We start from the raw sequence: 20,899 nt of genomic DNA, 5'->3' as shown, positions 1-20,899 counted from the left end.
ACCTGCTCTAAAAAAAGCAAAGAAGACAGACATTGCCCGCACCCTGCAATCTATGACAGATTGTAAGAAAGATGTGGTAGAAAAAGGCTACTACAGCTGCAATGATCCAGTGGATAACTAGCTCAGTGTTTTAACCCTATCGCTCTCTCCCTCCCCTGCCCCCCAATTAGAGAAATAAAATATCCTTGTTAATTTAATAGATTGTGTCCAAACATTGCTCCTGTTAGCTCCTGCTGGCAGAGAGAAGGAAAAGCTTCTTTTACTGATCTTCCACTGCAGCACCCAATATCCCCACACTGTTGGGGACTGAAGGACACTCAGAAACAGTGTAGGGACTGGTGCAGGGGAATCAAGATAACTTGCCCCCACCCCACAATCAGGATCCCACCTCATTATATTTAGAACCTGTCTTTTGGAATTAAAATATACCGTATTTTTCGCTCTATAACACGCACCAGACCATAACACGCACATAGTTTTTAGAGGAGGAAAACAAGAAAAAAAATATTCTAAACGAAATAGTGGATATATGATTTTTGTGGTTCATGCTGTGGCCACAGACATGTGATCTGACAGTGAGTTTGGAGTAGCCCAATGCAAAAATCCTGAGGATCCATGTGGATCCATGCTTTGTAACCACGGAGGAGGGAAGGAAGGAGAACCATGGATCCTCTGCTCACGACTGCAGCAGATCCCCCCTGCCACCCGCAGGCATTCGCTCCATAACACGCACAGACATTTCCCCTTACTTTCTAGGAGGAAAAAAGTGAGTGTTATGGTGCAAAAAATACGGTATATCCTTTATGGACTTCAGAAAAGGAAGGTTCTGCATGAACTGAAAGGAGCACCTTAACTCAATTTGTATATTGTGCTTGAATATTATAGTGAAGGAATAGGAGGCAAGTGAGAAGCCAAAGCAGCAAGAGTCCATGTGTCCTGAAGCCCTCCAGATGTTTTGAACTACAACTCACATCAGCCCCAGTCAGAACAACTGTGCTCATCAGATTTAGTAAGCAATTAGATGAGATGTCAGTGCTCCATGTCAGAAACACCTGTTTGTCTCTAAGGAAGTTAAAAGCAGGCTTTAGTGTTCGGGAAGCAACTTGGTGGAAGGGGGTTTAAGCCCCTCTTCCCCATGCCATGATGTGGGTTTATGGGAGTTGTAGTCAAACAGCATCTGGAGGGTGGGAGGTTACCAGTCTCTGCCTTAAGCACTTCACTTGTTTCCAGTCAAACACGGTGGCAATACTATTATACTACTACTTTTTAAGCTTGGTTCAAAACCAATGTGCAGAATGCAAACTGACTGTGTTGCAATACTATAACACTGCTTTAAAACTTAAGTTTCTTAATTAGAGGTATTTTCAATTGTACTGAACTAAATAAAACATACCCACACACCCTGCTTTTCCCACAAATATTTATCCACTCCCTCTTGCCTTCTCATCTCGTTTAAATGTGGGCTGCAGAGTAATGCATTGAAATGTGTTGCCCATACACTGCCCAAGGGCACTGCTGTGCATCAACATTTGCTATGCAATATTAAACCCATGGGTGGCGCTTTGGGTTAAACCACAGAGCCTAGGACTTGCTGATCAGAAGGTTGGCAGTTCGGATCCCCGCAACGTGGTGAGTGCCTGTTGCTCGGTGCCTGCTCCTGCTCCTGCTCCTGCCAACCTAGCAGTTTGAAAGCACGTCAAAGTGCAAGTAGATAAATAGGTACCACTCCGGCGGGAAGGTAAACGGCGTTTCTGTGCACTGCTCTGGTTTGCCAGAAGCGGCTTAGTCATGCTGGCCACATGACCTGGAAGCTGTATGCTGGCTCCCTTGGCCAATAATGCGAGATGAGCGCCACAACCCCAGAGTCGGCCACGACTGGACCTAATGGTCAGAGGTCCCTTTACCTTTACTAAACCCACAATCATTCATTCATTCATTCATTCATTCATTCATTCAATCAATCAATCAAGCAAGCAAGCAAGCAATCAAGCAATACTGACAACAAGTGATTCAAAAAAGGAGAAGTCATAGGAATTGAGTCATTTTTCCACTATAAGGGAAACCAGATCATGTATATATAGTTCACAGAATAAAATATTTTTATTCATGTCCAGCATACATTTAATGACATATTTTTCTCTTCCAGAAGCTACAAATAACATTAACTATGTTGGCCATTTCCACTGATCAGATGGAGGTTCTTCAACCAAAGGCTCCCATGGCTGCCACTGCACCATGTAAAAAGTCAACAGCACAAAAAAGAAAACCCCACAAACAAACTCAATCAATCATTTGCTGGAATAGGGGAAGAAGGAACCTATTTGTACAGGAAGACACCATGGATATTAACCACAGTTGCCTTCTAACACTTGATTGCTTTAGCTATACTTTAGTTACTTACATAAGGTACCATATTGCTGTAAGTATTTAATCTTTCTAAGGCTGTACCCAGATGGAGATTTTCCATAGCAACTGTAATATGAAAGTGGAAAGGGAGGTGGGGAAGCTATCTACGGGTTCGGGCACTTTTGTTCTGTAACAGCTGAAGTGGAGAGAAGGAATTAATTGACACTTCTCACAATGGAAGGATGTAAGAAGCAGACTCTCTCAAGTATCTGTACTGGGACCAATGCCTTTCAATTTGTTCATAAATGATCTGGAGATATGGGTGAGAAGTGAGGTGGCCAAATTTGCTGGTGACACCAAATTACTCAGGGTGGTAAAAACAAAAAGGGTTTGCAAGGAACTCAACTGCCTTTACGAAGAGAGACTTCTGCAGCCGAGGCAGCCAGGACCACCCATGTCATTAGCAAGGGAGGAGGCCAACTCTATCAGTCCCCTCTTGTAAGCATTTCAGTGCCGTCAAGATAGCTGTTTGAAGGAAGAACTGCATGGCAGCAGCAGCCTTGGCCTCTGGTTTGTAATATCCTCTGCTCTGTGTTAAACAGAACTGGTGCCTGAACTTGTTTTCTCCAGGGAGTACTTCAAAAGCACATAGTTAAAGTATGGAATTCGGTTCAACAAGATGTGGCAATGACCACATAGATGGATTTAAAGAAGGATTAGGCAGATTTATAGAGGATAACATACTGATGGCTATGCATTACCTCCAGGATTGAAGGCATTATGCATCTGTATACCAGTCACTGGGTTGGAACAGTGGGAGAAGGCAGTTGAATTCATATCATGTTCTTGGACTTCTCATAGGGATTTTGGAGCCACAAAAGGCTTTTTTGGATTGTGCCACATGCACTGATCCTTCTGGTCCATTTGGGCTACAAATAATCAGCACCCCCCCCCTTCGGCTTAGCAGGTGTCAGATACAGTTATTGTATTTCTTCAAGCTAAGGAATAATGTTATGCAACCATAGTACCCACATGTACAAAAGAATGCACTATCTTGCAGAAGTTCATCGCCAAGTAAACAATACTGGGAAGTGTGCATGAATCCCTGCAGCAAAAGTGAAACCTTGATGAAAGATGCTTATTTCTTATTTACTGCACAGAAAACATGACAGTATGAGGAAACACTAACTGTTGTTTTGAATTTCATTTAGCAATTATGAGTTGCTGTTCCACTTTCTACCTCATATGCAAGAGAGCAATAATTTTGTCGTTCCCAAGGCCTTTCTGCTATAATTGTCAACCTCATAATCCACACTATTCACCTTACCATAGAAGGCCTTCAATGCGTGTGAAGGAATATGCATCCATGTTCATTCTTTTTTGCCTTCTGAAGTGAGAAGCATCTGCAATGCTTATGGAGCTACTTCTCAAAGAATTGTACTCCACAGGATAAAAACACTGTATGCTAGTATATAAGGGACTTTATTTATCAACAACTGAAAATATATGATGCTATCTCAAGTTCATGATGCCAGACTGGTGTTTTGTTTTTTATCTCATGAGATTTTCACCACATATTGACAATAGTCTTTTTCAGCAGTGTTTTGCCGTACATTAAAAAGACAATGCCACAGCTGATATATAATATATAAATAGAGAGTGTTTCATGTTTTGAAATGAAAGCACAGGAGAAAAGTTTGAAGTGTACGGTGGTACCTTGGGTTACAGATGCTTCAGGTTACAGATGCTTCAAGTTACAGACTCTGCTAACCCAGAAATAGTACCTCGGGGTTAAGAACTTTGCTTCAGGATGAGAACAGAAATTGCATGGTGGTGGCGTGGCGGCAGCGGGAGGCCCCATTAACTAAAGTGGTACCTCAGGTTAAGAAAAGTTTCAGGTTAAGAACGGACCTCCAGAACAAATTAAGTTCTTAACCCAAGGTACCACTGTATTCATAACCTGCAATAATGCAAAATAAAGAAGACTTTGCCTACCATGAAAAGCATTTCATAGTTTTCTATCATCTTTTGTACAACAGCAATGATTGCAGTACTCTCCTCAGCTCGCGCTGTACTTTGAACAGTAAATTCTTTGTCTGTTGTCTTCTGTTTGTGCAACAGGTTAGGTCCAAATATAGTGGCTAGATTAAGTGATGTCATTTTGTTGCCAGGAATCTGGAACAAAACAGAAATAAAGTTGAGTTACCTGATTCTGTAAATGGCTGCCTAGAATTTAGTGTAAGCTGAATTTATTTGCCTAACCAGTTTAGAACCCCGCATTGTCTTATACTCTTGAACCATCTGCCATAAAAAAAGATCCAAATTTGTTCTCAATATGTCTGCATCTTTATTTATCAATTATTATTATTTTAGTTTATCAACTATGTGTGCTTTATACAAGGATGCCTGAAGATTAGGAACACAACTGTTTCTGGAAAGAACATCAAGCAATGACCTGTTATATTTATAATAGCGGTGCTGGAGACAGTTTTCTGATAAGCTGCTTTTCAGTGGTGAGGCTCTTCTATACAAATGCCACATGAAGTGGTAAGTTTCCACTCAAGCACCAGTGGTTACTGGAAACTTGCACTGCTGAAGTGGAAAACTCCTCTGTGAGGGCATCCCTCCCATATTTATGCTGCAATGCATGAGGAAAGGGAAAGTAATATTTGGAAAGCACAAAACATATCCTAATATTCAACTTCCAAAAGAAATCTATAACCAGAGCACAAATAATCCAAAGGTCATTGTGTACAGTATACTTTATCCATTATTTAAAATTAAAGTTTACAAAACTATTGAAAAGATGAAATAGGAATTGCTAACTTATAATAACTGCAATAAAATTTACTGAGATTAGTATGGTTTAGGGAAGGAGAGAGGAGTTAAACACAGCAAATGCTTTGTTTCCAACTAGAATTTATTTATATATGAAATTTAATCAAAACATTCGGGTTGGAATTTTCATTTTAAAGCATTTCTTTCCCTTTTTTTGTTCGCAATGTGGCAAATATCAAAGCCACTTTTGAAAAATCACTTATTTTGTTGTTAACAATAAAAAATATTAATAAACATGGAAACTGTTAATAAACACTAAGATGCTGTACTGGGAAATGAAGAAAATGGGGGGGGGGTGATTCAGTTCTCTGTTCTTCAGAGCATCCTCCAGAAATAGCCATAGAAAAAATGAATGATCTGAACTTACATCCTGGCTGTCTTGGTCTATCCTGTCTTCTGCATGGCTAGCTACAGTCGCAAGGAACTGGAGTAGTCGATGTAAGGTGTCACAGTTGCAGGGAGGTAGAAGATAAATAAGAAGTTGCAGGGTGCTTAGTTGTTCATGGGGCTCTAATACTAAAAGAGAGGGGGGAAAGTACTCTAAGGAATGTGCTCACAGTTATGTACGCAAGGACAGGCATGTTACATATCTCTCAACTGACATGATATTCCTATATAATTTATATCAACTGCAATTAAATATAGGCAACCCCCAATTTGCTTCTGTTCCACCCCACTCCACCCCCGTCACACCCTCTTCCAGGTGTGGAACAGCCCATGTGTGCATTGTCGCATATTTTTTGAACACAGGCAAAACTGGTGTTGCCTGTACAAGAACATAATCTAGAGCTGAGCCAAAACATCTCCCTTTTTCTCAGACAGTTTCTGAGAATTTTCTCTCATTTCGCTAGAAGAAAAGGTCACTTCACAGAATTTTCTCTGACTGTTCTTCATCATTGGCCACCAATTCCTCTCTTCTCCCATGACCTGGAATAATGCTAGGTTTGAGCCATTGTGGGGAATGCAAAATGGTAGCCAGGCTGCCATCATAGTTGCTGCTGTTGTCACTTGTTGAGAAAAGAAAATAAGCTTCACCATTGTCACTGATAATTTTGAATCCCGTCCCTGAGAATTGGAAGAAAAATTTCAAGAGGCATTCGTGCACAGCTCTAGTCTGGAAAAAACAGGATTCATAGAATCATAGAATCATAGAATTGGAAGAGACCACAAGGGCCATCGAGTCCAACCCCCTGCCAAGCAGGAAACACCATCAGAGCACTCCTGACATATGGTTGTCAAGCCTCTGCTTAAAGACCTCCAAAGAAGGAGACTCCACCACACTCCTTGGCAGCAAATTCCACTGTCGAACAGCTCTTACTGTCAGGAAGTTCTTCCTAAAGTTTAGGTGGAATCTTCTTTCTTGTAGTTTGGATCCATTGCTCCATGTCCGCTTCTCTGGAGCAGCAGAAAACAACCTTTCTCCCTCCTCTATGTGACATCCTTTTATATATTTGAACATGGCTATCATATCACCCCTTAACCTCCTCTTCTCCAGGCTAAACATGCCCAGCTCCCTTAGCCGTTCCTCAGAAGGCATCGTTTCCAGGCCTTTGACCATTTTGGTTGCCCTCAGAAGAGCATGATCACTCGCGCCTAATGATCCTTCCACTTCTACCCCACTAACCAGGTCATCAACATTGCTTAGGACCAGATCTAAAATGGCTGTTCCTCTTGTTGCTTCTCCCACTTTCTGGACAACGAAGTTGTCTGCAAGGCCAGTGAGGAATCTGTTTGACCTTATGCTCGTGGCTGAGTTTGACATCCAACAAATATTCGGGTAATTGAAGTCCCCCATTACTATCTCCCTTCCTTTTGCATGCTTGGTCATCTGTTCCAGGAAGGCATCATCTATGTCCTCCGTTTGGCTTGGGGATCTATAGTAAACTCCCACAATGAGGTCACTGTTATTCTTCTCTCCCTTAATTTTGACCCAAATGCTCTCACTTTGGCTTTGAGGTTCTAAATCTTGGATCTCTTCACAGGTATATACATCCTCCTTTCTTGTCTGGTCTGTTTCTCTGAAATAGATTGTATCCCTCCATTATTACATTCCAATCGTGGGACTTATCCCACCAGGTTTCAGTGATGCCTATTATGTCATATTTAGTTTGCTGTACCAAGAGCTCAAGCTCATCTTGTTTATTTCCCATGCTTTGCGCATTAGTGTACAGACATTGAAGTCCATTAATCATTCCCCCGTGTCTCTTATTTAAGGATTTTTTTCTCCCACCACTAGGTCTGTGTGCTGTTTGCTCCATTTGGTCTATGACATTTGGATGATCATCTTCATCAATTGATAGACTCCTATCTTCAGGAGCACTGTCTCTCTCCCCCACATTAGTCAGTTTAAAGCCCTCCTGATGAGGTTTCTGAGATTTTTGGCAAAAACATTCCTCCCAACCATTGTGAGGTGCAGCCCATCGCTTGCCAGAAGTCCATCTTCAAGAAACTGCAGTCCATGATCTAAGAATCCAAACCGTTCCTGTTTACACCATTTGCGAAGCCAGCTGTTCACTTCCACTATTTTTCCCTCTCTCCCTGGGCCACGTCGTTCAACTGGGAGGACAGATGAGATGACAATTTGTGCATTTAATTGCTTCAATTTCCTGCCCAGAGCCTCGTAGTCTCTTTTGATCTTCTGGAGGCTATTGCTTGCAGTGTCATTGGTTCCCACATGAACCAAGAGGAAGGGATATTTCACGTCAACTTGATGAAGCAACAGGTATATTCTAACAGAGTTCTTCTCAGGTTAACATGAAATCAACATTTGAGGAAGTTTCTAGAGAAAATTCAACTACAGATCACATTTTTAGTCTCATTCTCAATCAGTGAGTGGGGCTGAATACAGTATTGTCAGCATTGCGTACAAGTGGACAAAATCATACATTGTCTCTCACATTAGTTCCAGGTAGACAATGGATCCAATATTCCACAAGTGGGAGGCAAGCTTACACAGCAAATCTTTCCCTTCCTCAATTCTGCCCTCCAACACTTGCACTCCCCAAAAAGCTTCTCTACAGGGTCAGGGGTCATTCAGGGAGTAAGGGTTGTGTTGTAAATGGCTGCAGTGGTTAGGAGGAATTACTGAAAAATCGGTGAAGAAAATTGTGCTCTGCAGGGCTGCAGGAAGGAAAGAAATGAGAGACCTGTAGTCTGTACTTATGTTTCACTTGCACAATGTTGGCTATAACCCTAAGCATTTGGCACTACTATTTAAAGCTTGGGAAAGCATAATAGCTTTACAAACTGCAGTCAATTTGCATGCACACATGATGAACATTGGCAACTGGCCATGCTGGAGATGCTGTCCAAAACATCTGGACGGCACCAGGTTGAGGAAAGCTGCTTAGGATTAGCCATAGAGGTTCATCAGGAACAGGCAATAAGTGTAACAGGAAATAATGGCACAGCCAACTTTTCTTTTGCCAACTTAAGAATATAGCCATCATCTATTTCACGCTCAGAAATCAAAATACTTTAACTTTTGTGTCCTCCCAACTCTCATTTTACACACCAAGAACTGATTACTTTATCTAGGGACTTCATCCTTAGCCCATGCTCAGAACTCCACCCATTAAACCACACTAGGTACTTGGCAGCTGTTTTAAGTTTCCCGCATTTCAACAATTTAACAAAGAAGTGTTTAGGACCCTACACACATTTTAAACATGTTAATTTAGGAACAAATCACTTCAACTGCACCTCTACACCTTACGCAGAGTTTGTGTGGTGTAGGTTTTTAAGGAATCTGTAAAAGAGGAGGTTGCTCTGCTTACGGAGAGTATTGATGAAAGGAGTGTAAAGCTCCCTAGTCAGGAGTGGATCAGGCATGTCACGAAGAAATTCCTTTAACAAAGCAGCCACATCATGAATGCTGTGTTCTTCATCCAACATTACATCCACACCACGGTCAAACTCTTCGCGTAACTGGAAAAATCAACACAAAGGGAAAAGGTCACATCTAGACATCTACATTATTAATCTACAAATCATAAATAAGGGGAGATGATGCATTAGGTTAATACTTTGGCCGCCAGTTGGAAAATGTGCCATGTTCCACATCTGCTAAGAAAACAGTATAATCTGAGGAAATGGACCAAAGTCTGTATTGTTTTAAGGTGAAATGGAGTGATTTCAGTATTATTAGGAGTCAAATGGACACTTTTTGTTAATGATTTCAATGTACACTGTTATTTCATTGTATGGGACCAACATTCAATTTTGCAGAAATCCTGTTAAGTTTAAATGTAAATTTTAAATTTTAAAAAAGAAAGTTTAATTAGACAGTACAAAAGTGAAATCCTTTATGAACAATACCCTAGACCATGTCATTGGTTACAATGGTCCTTATAAAGCAAATCTTATCCCTTGTGGGTTTTAAATGGATCTTAAAGACCTACCGTATTTTTCGCCCTATAGGGCACACTGGCCAATAGGATGCACCTTATTTTTTGGGGGGGGGGAATGAATAAAAAATGAATTAAAAAAAATTATTCCCCCCCCCGAGTTTCCCTGACCCCAGCCCCCAGAACAGGCTGCTATCCGCAAGCCTTGCGAGCCCGGCGGCAACTCCCGTCGGGCGCGCAAGGCTTGCGGACACCTGCGCGAAGCACGGGGCGATCTCCGGAGGGCGCCCCGTGCTCCGCGCTGCTGGCTGCTGCCCGCAGGCCTTATGCGCCCGGGGGGAGTTCCCCCGGGCGCTGCAGGCTTGCAGACACTTGCGCGAAGCACGGGGGGTCCTCTGGAGGGCGCCCCGCGCTGCAGGCTGCCGCCCGCAAGCCTTGCACGCCCGGGGGAACTCCCGCCGGGCGCGCAAGGCTTACGGATAGCTTCCTGAAGCCTGGAGAGCGAGAGAGGTCGGTGCGCACCGACGCCTCTCGCTCTCCAGGCTTCAGCGAAAGCCTGCATTCGCCCCATAGGACGCACACACATTCCCCCTTCATTTATGGAGGGGGGAAAAGTGTGTCCTATAGGGCGAAAAATACGGTACCTCTTTACCAGTGCATTCAGCAACTAATTTGATCTGAATGGCTGAACTCCACAAGTTTTGCCCAACTCTCTTAATTTTATATTATGCAGTATTAGTATCAGTCTTCATGGCTTTTAGCAATGTTTCAAAATATTGTTCTGAGATTTTTGTGGTCATAATTCCCCCCCCCACTATGTTTGCTTTGTGGCTTGTAAACTGCTTTGTCTAGAAAAGTTATAAAGGCATTATTGTTCCCTTAGACTTTTTAAAAATCAGATTCTCAGTACGCGTTAAAGTAAGGGCAAAAAAGGAAGGTGTACTATAGTCTCACCTGTCTTACTCTCTTTTTTGAGCTACCAACTCGGAATATGCCCACTGTCTGAAGGCCTGAAAAATACAACAAATCACTTCTTTCATTATTTAAAGCTTTGGTAGAACATGCATTATCATAGCGTTTTTACATTTTCTGCAGCAAACATCCTATGAATAACTGTAACAACACTCAGGGGCTATCACTCCTCCTCCCCATCCACGCCAAACATAAAACCCAAACTTGTCTATAATTCAGAAAAAGGTAGAATTGGTGAGGACTTTCCTCGGTGAAGCTTGCTGTTATGCATCAGTGATTGCTTTTCAGCAACTTGGTGGTAACTATTTAAGGGTGACACTAGAGGGAAGCCTAAGACCAATCTTAACCACAACACGCATGTCTCAATTATATAAAAATACTTCAGCCTCAGCTCACTAATGTAGGCAAAAAAGTTAAGTGCACAGAGAAAAAAGTTGCCTATGGATGAACTTAGTATTGCACTGGCTCATGCGCTGCTTTCTCCCTGGCAACAGCAGGAGGCTGGAAATGGTAAATGTAGATGTGAACAACTTTCATCCCAGAATTTTAAAAATGCTAATTTGAACACCATTTTAGTTATCTCCTAGTAACAAAGGACAGATACTTCCCCTTTCTATCCTATGACTGGCAGCAGCTCAGGATGTGTATACACTAGAATATTAATGCACATGTAAGTTGCACTCATCTTATTTCTCCACGTCTACGTCTATCTTTGTTCTTTTACACGTAAGTGCTTTCAATTGAACTCTATCTTAGTGTTTTCTGTTGACACTCTAGTAGGCTATGTTTGATGGGATGTATTTGCCCTGTGTGCTACCTTACCCTGCCCTCAATTAGTGCTTCCCTGCACTGCCTGAGTTTCATAAACCTTTTGTCCATTGTAGGTATATGCACAGGTATTCATTTACCTGTGTGCACAACCATTAAAAAAATGTGAAATACTAGTTTTCTCATATACCACACTTGCACATATTATTTATCTTCATTTCATTGTTTACACCATGACAGAGTTATATACTTGGTAAAACACACTTGCTTTTTCTCAAGTAGCACGGGAAACCAAAGTGCCAATATCCAAGTCTGTCACAGATGTATAATCTGCCTGGAGCACTTTTGGATCTTTTAGATTAAAAAAAAAAAAAAAAAGAATGATGGAATAGGCTACATGAAGGCAAAGCTGAAGTAGACATAAGGTTGGAGTAGGCATAAATACATGTACAAATTTTGCCTTCTGCTGTGTTGGATGGATACATGTCTCCCAACAGATTTGCACCTGTAATTTGAAACTTGTGGAGAATGTACAGTGTTACCTTGGTTCTCAAATGCCTGGTACTCAAACAACTTGGAACCCAAACACTGCAAACCTGGAAGTAAGTGTTCCGGTTTGCGAACTTTTTTCGGAAACCGAACATGCTCCATTTTGAGTGTTACGCTTCCATTTTGAGTGTTACGCTGAGGTCTGTCTGTTTTTGCTATTTATTTTCAATTTTTGTGGCTCTTTTTTCTTTTGTTTTTGTGACTGTCTGGAACCCAGTTCAGCTACTGATTGATTGCGTGACTGCAGTACATTGTTTATTGCTTTCATTTTATGGATCAGTGGTCTTGTTAGATAGTAAAATTCATGTTAAATTGCTGTTTTAGGGGTTGTTTTTAAAAGTCTGGAATGGATTGATCCATTTTCCATTACTTTCTATTGGAAAGCGTGCCTTGGTTTTGGAACGGACTTCCGGAATGGATTAAGTTTGAGAACCAAGGTACCACTGTAATCCATTATGTATTGAAATGTCCCCTTAACGAGGGTCCAAAGATTTTTCAAGTTTAACAAGAAGTTCTGATCAAGTAATTACCTACTTTTTGTCAGGAGTTATTTATCTGTTTGTGACACATAAAACATCACTGTTCCCTTTAGCTGCAAAGAAACTTTAAATGGAAAGAAGTTGTGTCGGGTTTTTTATTGTATTGGGTAAAAGGTTTTAATATAACTATACTGTCTTTTAACTGTTATCTTATTATTTATCTTTATTTCATTGTTTATATATCTGAAACTTTATACTGAAGTTTTATTTTAAAAGTCGTCAAGGCCAATGGCTAGTACAAGACGGCCTGTCACCTGCCTTTCATTGCCAGGTTGAATCATACTTACCGTGTTTTTCTAAATGCTGGCAGCAGCTGTCCACAACTCGAGGAACTTGCCTGTAAATAGGATTGAGGCTTAGTTTCTTGTCCCTGGACTTTTCTTTTTTGCTCTGGGCTTCAGCAGGCAATGACAGCTGTAGGGCTTCTAACAGTCGAGATTGACTGTCATCAAGATCCGTAATGGAGTCCACAGACATTGCACCCTGCAACATACACAAAGACATACAATCAACATGGGTGTTGGTGGGAGAGAATTCCATTCGTAGTCTTCCTTCACAGCAGAGATAGCCATGAATAAAAATACCTCCAAAAACAGATGGGACAGATTCTTACATAAACAGAAAATAGGAAAGTCAATTCTGAATCAAGATGGTGGTCTGAAACGTGACTTTGTTACGACTTTGCCCTATTCTTGGCATGATGGGGCCAAACTACACTGATCTGGATACCTCTGAAGATATCATCACCCAACTCAACACAAGGATTCCTGAGGGGGAGGCAGTGATCTTCATTTGCGTTTGGACACTAGGGACCATTCTGAATTAAGATGGTGGACTGAAATGTGACTGCACCTGATTTTTTGTGTGATAGGTCCAACCTGCACCAGTGTGGATGCCTCTAAAGACATAATTGCCTAGTTTGATGTAACTTTGCCCAAATTTGTCCTGGGCCCAAACCATTCTGTTTGGATCTTCTCACCCAATTTGGTGGGACAGCTCACAACTGCGCCCATTTGGATGCCTCTTGAGATATTGCAACCCAACTTGTCGTGAAGTTTCCTGAAGTGGAGGTGGTGGTCTTCGTCTATGTTTGGACATTGGGTACCATTTTGAATCAGGATGGCAGACTGAAATATGACTTTTGTGTGGCTTTGCCCAATTTGGTGTGATGATTACAAACAAGGTTTACTGAGGTGGAGGAAGTGGTTTTGATCAAGTTAGAATACCATTGGATGCAATGAGCCATGCATTCTACTGTATGTGGGTACACAGTCCCAAAATTCACAAATTACACTATCCATTTAAAAATCACATTTAAAAAAAGGGGGGGTTGTTATTCCAAGTTCCAGGCAATGCCCAGCATTCCCTGCTAGCACCTTACAGAACAGAAGGCTATACTTCTACTATAATAAAACACAATAGCCATTTTTAGAAGGGGAAATTGCTTTATTCCTTGAGCAGGCCAAAAGAGGCATCTGCTATTCATGGGCACAACCAGTCCAATAGAAAAAGTGTACATAATGGAAGATACTGCCTTTCAGGGCAAAGCATAAATCATAAAACCATTTAAAGGCAAAACTACAAAGCAGAACATACAAACATTTCATTCCACACCAGCAATAAAATGACAGTTAAAATTACATCTTAAGAGGGTAGAACAACATCAGCATTGCATTATCACCACAATTAATCAAGTGGGTCTTTAAGACTCATTTGAAAACAATAAAAAAAGAACTAAATATATCTCCTCTGGGATGAATTTTCACAATGAATGATGGGGCCACCACTAAAAAAAAGAAGGCTATTTTTTTGTGTTCACAAAGGTGAAAGACCTTATGAGAGAGTCCATGATCAAGGATTCTGCCACCAGATCTAAGGGCTGGGCATAGGCCTTCAAATGTCTTGTCTCTAGCTAATTAGGACTTTAAATTGGGCCTGGAAATGTTCTAGCAGCCACTGGAGCTGGTACAGAATCAGTGTAATATGCTCCAACTTTGTGAATCTTATTTTATTGGATGATGTCCTAGTAGAAAATACAGGGAGGAAAGAATTATAAACATCGGTTTTTCATTTTGAAAGAAAGAAAGCCCACCAAAATTACCACTAATGGGCAGCACAAACTGCCTATCCTGTATCTGTTGAGGGAGGAAAAACCTTTCTCTTAATTATCTTGTGTAAAGTATATGGATGTGTGACTGACTCCTGACTGACACTGGAGAATATACACTGGCATAAAATAAAAATCTCCAGTCGTAAGATTCTTTACCTGTAATGTCACAAGTGTTATTCTATAAGTAAAGGAAGCCATAGTCAAACAATATGCATAAATAAAATGTGTGGCTTCAAGCTAGTTTAGATAACTTGAAATCTTGCCCATTCCTTCGTGACTTTTTTGGTTAGTCCTAATAACAGGTTGCATGACTGTGGGTTTTAGAAGTTTTACTCCAGTTATTTTTATGAACCTCTATAGGGTTTTTTTTTAACCTATCAAGGAAAAAGCAATTTAACTTATTCCGATGCTATTTTTTTAAATGTTAGAATAGAACCAAGAGTCTAATTACACAAGTTTTTTTTATTATATTTTGGGGATGAAATGAGTAACTGGATGAACAATAGTCTCATAAGCCTGTAACCCATCTACTATAAACAGCTTCTTCTTTTTTAAAGTGACTGAGTGCTTTAATAATTTGAGAAAGACCAACTAGAATCTGACTGGGGAAAAGGAAAGTTTCCAAAGAATCCTTGTGTCCCCTGAGGTGTTGGCAAGAGACTTGTGTCCATTTCATTCTCTCCCACGAACAGCTGGGAATGAGAGATGACCATTAAAATTGCAACTACTATCAACTGAATCAGGGCTGACTTTAATTTAACTATGGAAGACCAGCTCTGAGATTTTAACTTCTGTAAGAAAGGCAGCGCCTGGGAAAGTCCCATAAAAGCCTGCAGCTCATGCAAATCCACTGATAGAAAACTTACTCTCCTCCTTGCTCGTGGAGCTGGTTCTGGTGTGTTAGGAGAAGTAGATTCGTTTGGTGTTTCCGAGGTGGAGCTAAGAGATGAGTTACTGCTTGAGAGTTCTTTGTTCTGTCTTTTACTCCCAAATGGTAAAAGAGAAGGTACAAATTCTGAAACATCCCTCTGTTCTCCCCTCTGAGTATCTTGTTTCAATTTGTAGGCCCGATCATTAGCGATCACTTGTGATAAAGGCATTCCAAAAGCCTGGGGTACGAATTCTGGAAAACAAAAATTACAAATTACTTTTTAGATTTCAAGTGCTAAGGCAAACAACCTCAAGAGGACCCTTTTTACTTTTTATAATGTCACTGAACACATTAAAATGGATTCCACGAATCCCAGGCAACAGATATTATTGTATGAAGCGGAGAGTTATAATTTTAAATCTGCTCGGTGAGTCTCCACAAAGTCTCAGAATAGGTGGAGAATGGTGGGTGGGAGAGAGGTAGAAAGAGAGATTAGGAAGGGGATAGGGAGCTTGAAGACTCAAGTATTAAGAAGGATTTCCCTCTAATGACCTCAAAGCCCATGTGATTTGTTGAAGGATGGTTTCTAAAGAGTAGGTGATTTATGTTAAGCTTCAGGTGTTATGTGTGGAAAAAATGGCAGCTATGCAAACTTGAACCCAATTATTTCCCCCCATCATCTACCAAATATGAACAGTTGTTGTTTTTCCCCCAACATACACACAGACACGTGTTCTGCTCAATTCAGTTTGTGTATGTATAGTTTTATATCGTGATTTAGATTTCTTTTGACTACTGCGAAAGTACTAAGCATAATAGGAAGTTATATAAAATTGTAAAAGCAGCAAAATACGGAACAAACAATGCTTGAAAAACATTTCTGAAAAATAAAGAACATGCCATTTTACATTCGCCAGGAGAATTCCCTCTTTTGGATAGGCAATTGCATACGAACGTCATTACTGAAATTGTTTGAACAATTCAAACATAAACAGAAAGTAACACTTTATATTATCATAGAATGGGTAGAAAATAAACATGGAAAAAGAATATATCTATTTTTCTGGCTATAATAAATGAAAAAAATCAAATATTTATTCACAGCAGTGCATCTTTTCCTGGAAGTAATGAGGAACGGAACAAGACAAGGATCAACACTCCACAAGGTACAGCAAAACAGCAGTTCCTATGATACACAGAACCTACATAGCCAAATTGGGAAGTTCTCAGTTGCTGAAATGATGATCAAGGGAGATATTCACATTGAAATCCAAAGAAAAAGCCTAATTATAATGCAACAAGAACCCTCTGCCTCAGATTAACTTTAAAGCATTCAAATGCTCCGATATTACACATACACTATTTTATTATCTTCTCTTGATAAGAGTTCAAGGATAATATTTTACTGTATCATTTTTCAGAGAGTGTGGTGGTGCTTAGAGCCATCTCAAGGATAAAATGTTTTAGGAACAAAGGAACTGGGACTAATCTGCCAACTGATTGGAAATCTTGAGAACCATTTATTCATATAACAATGACATTGTTTCTTCCTTAGTCTGCAAACACTGAATCTTCTACTTGGCTACAAAGGTGAAAAGATTAAAATCTCTCTCTCTCTCTCTCTCTCTCTCTCTCTCTCTCTCTCTCTGTGTGTGTGTGTGTGTGTGTGTGTGAGAGAGAGAGAGAGAGAGAGAGAGAGAGAGAGAGAAATGTAGTGAAGGAGAGGTGAGGAAGACCTAATTAATAAGCTGTAAAGCTTTAGTTGCAGTAGCTAGCTCGGTTTTAAACTTCAGTTTTTATTTTATTCCTACAACTGTTGCAATGTTGTTTGTCCTCTTGAACTGAGCCATGCAAAACAATAAATGAAAAAGACTAATCAGATTTTAGAACTCTTCCTCCTTTTAATTAAACAGCAGGCACTGATGTCAAAAATATCAAAACAAGGTTGGCGTTAACGCCTTGCAGCAGCCCTTTCCTTATTTTGTTTGAAATGACCTTTAAAGATGACAGCATTTATTTAGCCACTGAAGCTATTTCACCGACAAAAGGAAGGAAAGACTGCTTGGCTTTTAAAGGAATGGAAGCACCGTTGGTTTCTGTTCAGTCTTGAAGTATTAGAGAGCACTAACAATATATCAAATAGCAGGAAAATGTACTGCCAAGGGATGGAGTGATGTAAATAGCTGTGAGAAGAGGGATGGTCACATCACAAAGGCACTGAAGACTTCTTTTTCAAACTGCAATAAATTTGTTTTGCTCTATATATTTCCTAATAAGAATATACAAGGGAAAAGAGAGGGCTTTTTATTAGAGTAGCCATGCCCCCACCCAAAACCTCAAAAGTCTTCAATTTTAAGCTTTCATGTCTTGCTCAAAGTGGTTCAGAAGGAAAAAGCAGGCACATCCACACAACTGTTTGTTCAGTTGTGGGGCATTATTACAGAAGGCTATCATACCCATTCTGCAAAGATACAGTATAAGACAGAGTTGTGTGGTTGGGACAGAAGGGAATTTGTTTTGCCTCCATTAAAGAGAAATCTACCTTACATACAACAACCTTTCCTGCAGTAGTAGTCACTGTAATCAACTGAGCCAACTTAAAAGAAGACATGATTTAAAATGATCTAACTACGGATGCTCACTTCAATTTCTAATTTGTTTCTCATTTGTTCACATGGTCCAAGAGTGTGTCAAAGCAGTAGAAGTCAAAAACTCCTAGGAAAACGAGAAGCTCTTGATGCCTGAGGAATCAAGTGATTATGTAAGCAAGGAATGGATAACCTGTGCTGTCCCACCAGATGTTGTTAGATACCAAGTTCCATCATCCTTGACCAATTATCATGCTTGCTGGGAATGATGGGAGCTGGAGTCCAGCAAGAGCTGGAGGACCACAGGAGCTGATGTCAACAGAAGGAAGGTGATTATTTCTGGTCTGCAAAGTCTCACGTTCCCAACAGAAGCACAGTGTGACGCATATAGCCCATGATGACCAGCACAGTAGGTGTGTGCTCAAAGACCTCCTAGACCTCTCTTTCAGTATAACAACCAACAATACAGTGGTACCTCAGGTTAAGTACTTAATTCGTTCCAGAGGTCTGTTCTTAACCTGAAACTGTTCTTAACCTGAAGCACCACTTTAGCTAATGAGGCCTCCTCCTGCTGCTGCTGCACCGCCAGAGCCCGATTTCTGTTCTCATCCTGAAGCAAAGTTCTTAACCTGAGGTAATATTTCTGGGTTAGAGGAGTCTGTAACCTGAAGCGTCTGTAACCTGAAGCATATGTAACCTGAGGTACCACTGTACCTCTGAATTACCCCAACACTAGTTGTGTAAAGAAACCCTTGCTTAATGAAAGACAACCGTTTATGAGCTTCTTCGCATAAAATCATGTCAAAGTAGGGTTATGAAACATAATCTAAATCTAAAACCGACATCCTCCCTGATGTCAGTAAGTGCCTCCTCACTAGTCCCCAAGAACTAAACCAGAGGCTTAGTATAAAAAAATTGAGACAGCTGCAAAGCAGCGCTTGCAGGCAGGCGGAATTAGGAGAAAGCCACGGTGAATGAGAACACTCAAGACACATCTGTGCTAGGACGCCTACACGTGCTGTGCCGTTCTGAGCAGAATGTTTGTTTTGGATAGGTTGCCTGGCAATGGAAGGCATTCATTTTATAAAATAAACTTCTGAAAGGCTTGTTAAAAAACACAATTGTGCGAGCACAGAAGAGAACATTTTTTCAACTCGCTGTCAGGCATAAAGGGGAAGGGTGGGGGGTCGGGGGTTGGCTACGAATGCTGCTTAGGACAGCGTGGGTTGACCATGAATCAAGTCACTGCACTGTACTCACATCCTCACAGAGAGGAACAATACTGAGCGGTTCATTGTGCTGCACAAAGGAACACCCCACTAAGAAAAATGAAGGCATAATCTGCTTGGAAGGCAAACCATTTTTCAAGGTTTTTTTCATGTTTCACGTACATACTAGCAGTTCCACTGAAAGAATGCTCACTCCCAGTAACCAGCTTGGGACAGCTTACCAAAGCAAAATACCGTGGTCTGAAAAATGTTAAGGACAGCAGTGAACATTAAGGTTACCAAAGGACCAATCTCAGGGAAGTGTGAAGTCCAGATATGCACTCAATTTCAAGGTGACTTTCAATATGACACGGACTGCTGGCGTGCGTTGACAGGACTGGAAAGAGGGACATTCCAGGATGATTTATGCTCAGAAATGGAAAGAAGATTCTGTACCAACCAAGGAGGAAGACTAAATTAACAGATTGTGCCGAAATGGCACAGCTTTATAAAAGACTGGGGGAAATGTGTGGATTATTTGAAATGTCATAGTACACATATAAGATCACTAGCAGGATTGAATTAAACCAAACAGTTAATGATAAAAGATCACTAGGGATAAATTATTAATTGCAGTAATGAAGGAGAGGCAGTGTTGCAAATAAAAAAAAATATAAGAAATGGCAAAAGGAGTGGGGGAAAGTAAAAAAATACATATTTGTTTGGAAATATAGGATTGTTTTTATGTCAAAATATCTCTGAAAAAAATGAAAAATAAAATTTATTTTTTTAAAAAAAGGAAAGAGGGACATAAATACAGTCACCTCAATGGTACCTGATTCTGTCTGACTGCATTATCTAGTTGCAGCTTTAAGCTACCTTGCTATCTGTTTTGGTGTTTTTAGTTGACATTCTAATTTTGTCTCAGTCATTTTATTGCTGCGTCATTCATTGTGTTGTTATTTTTAATTGTTAACTGTTTTGGGAGCCATCTGGAAAGCCAGACAAAAAGATACAAATATAAACAACGAATAAAATAATCTGTGGCAGCCACAAAAATAACCTCGATGGTACAAAGCCTCATCAAGTGAATCCACCACATCAGGAAGCTGCTAATTAATATACCCTGCGCATGCATGTGGGCGAGAGCAGTCTTTGGGTGTCATCAAGAGCCTGGTTAGTTCCACCTGCCTTATCCCAGTCCTCTGTTCCAGGAGAAGTTGTTGCTGGAAGGAAATGCAGAGGGACACACACACACACCATCATAAAATCCACGGCAAGGGTGCCATTCCATTTATCCCTGGAAAGAATGTCCCTGGTTGGGAGGCAGGGCATGGTGTGAGAGGCTGACACAGGTGGGTCAGGGAGGTCAACCAGGGTGTGAAGTGGGCTACCAAACCCGTTTGTTGCATTTTGGAAAACTCTCATCACTGAGCTAATTCTTTATGGTGCCTTTAATATACATGCGGGACGCAGGTGGCACTGTGGATTAAACCACAGAGCCTAGGACTTGCCGATCAGAAGGTTGGCGGTTCGAATCCCCGCAATGAGGTGAGCTCCCGTTGCTCAGTCCCTGCTCCTGCCAACCTAGCAGTTCGAAAGCACGTCAAAGTGCAAGTAGATAAATAGGTACCGCTCCGGCGGGAAGGTAAACGGCGTTTCCGTGCGCTGCTCAGGTTTGCCGGAAGTGGCTTAGTCATGCTGGCCACATGACCCGGAAGCTGTACACCGGCCAATAAAGCGAGATGAGCGCCACAACCCCAG

General features: G+C 40.9%; 1 protein-coding gene across 7 annotated transcripts in view; it reads right to left on the bottom strand.

The window, feature by feature from the left end:
* Window positions 1–20,899, bottom strand: part of ARHGAP6 (Rho GTPase activating protein 6) — a 209,000-nt gene that overhangs the window by 14,455 nt on the left and 173,646 nt on the right. For all 7 annotated transcript variants that reach the window (XR_013837852.1, XM_079972558.1, XM_079972559.1 and 4 more), the window contains exons 4-9: window positions 15,335–15,591; window positions 12,646–12,841; window positions 10,485–10,540; window positions 8,961–9,111; window positions 5,552–5,700; window positions 4,342–4,521 (exon numbers count right to left, since the gene is read on the bottom strand). Coding sequence is in view for 6 of the 7 variants with exons in the window: in XM_079972558.1 (XP_079828684.1) it covers window positions 4,342–4,521; window positions 5,552–5,700; window positions 8,961–9,111; window positions 10,485–10,540; window positions 12,646–12,841; window positions 15,335–15,591 (989 nt within the window). In the remaining variant the exon portion in view is untranslated. The remainder of the gene's footprint in view (window positions 1–4,341; window positions 4,522–5,551; window positions 5,701–8,960; window positions 9,112–10,484; window positions 10,541–12,645; window positions 12,842–15,334; window positions 15,592–20,899) is intronic.

The sequence above is a fragment of the Podarcis cretensis genome (assembly GCF_951804945.1).
Source record: "Podarcis cretensis genome assembly, chromosome: 4".
Taxonomy (NCBI): domain Eukaryota; kingdom Metazoa; phylum Chordata; class Lepidosauria; order Squamata; family Lacertidae; genus Podarcis; species Podarcis cretensis.
The sequence above is the reverse complement of the archived record's forward strand: the minus strand, read 5'-3'. Positions and strand labels throughout refer to the sequence as shown.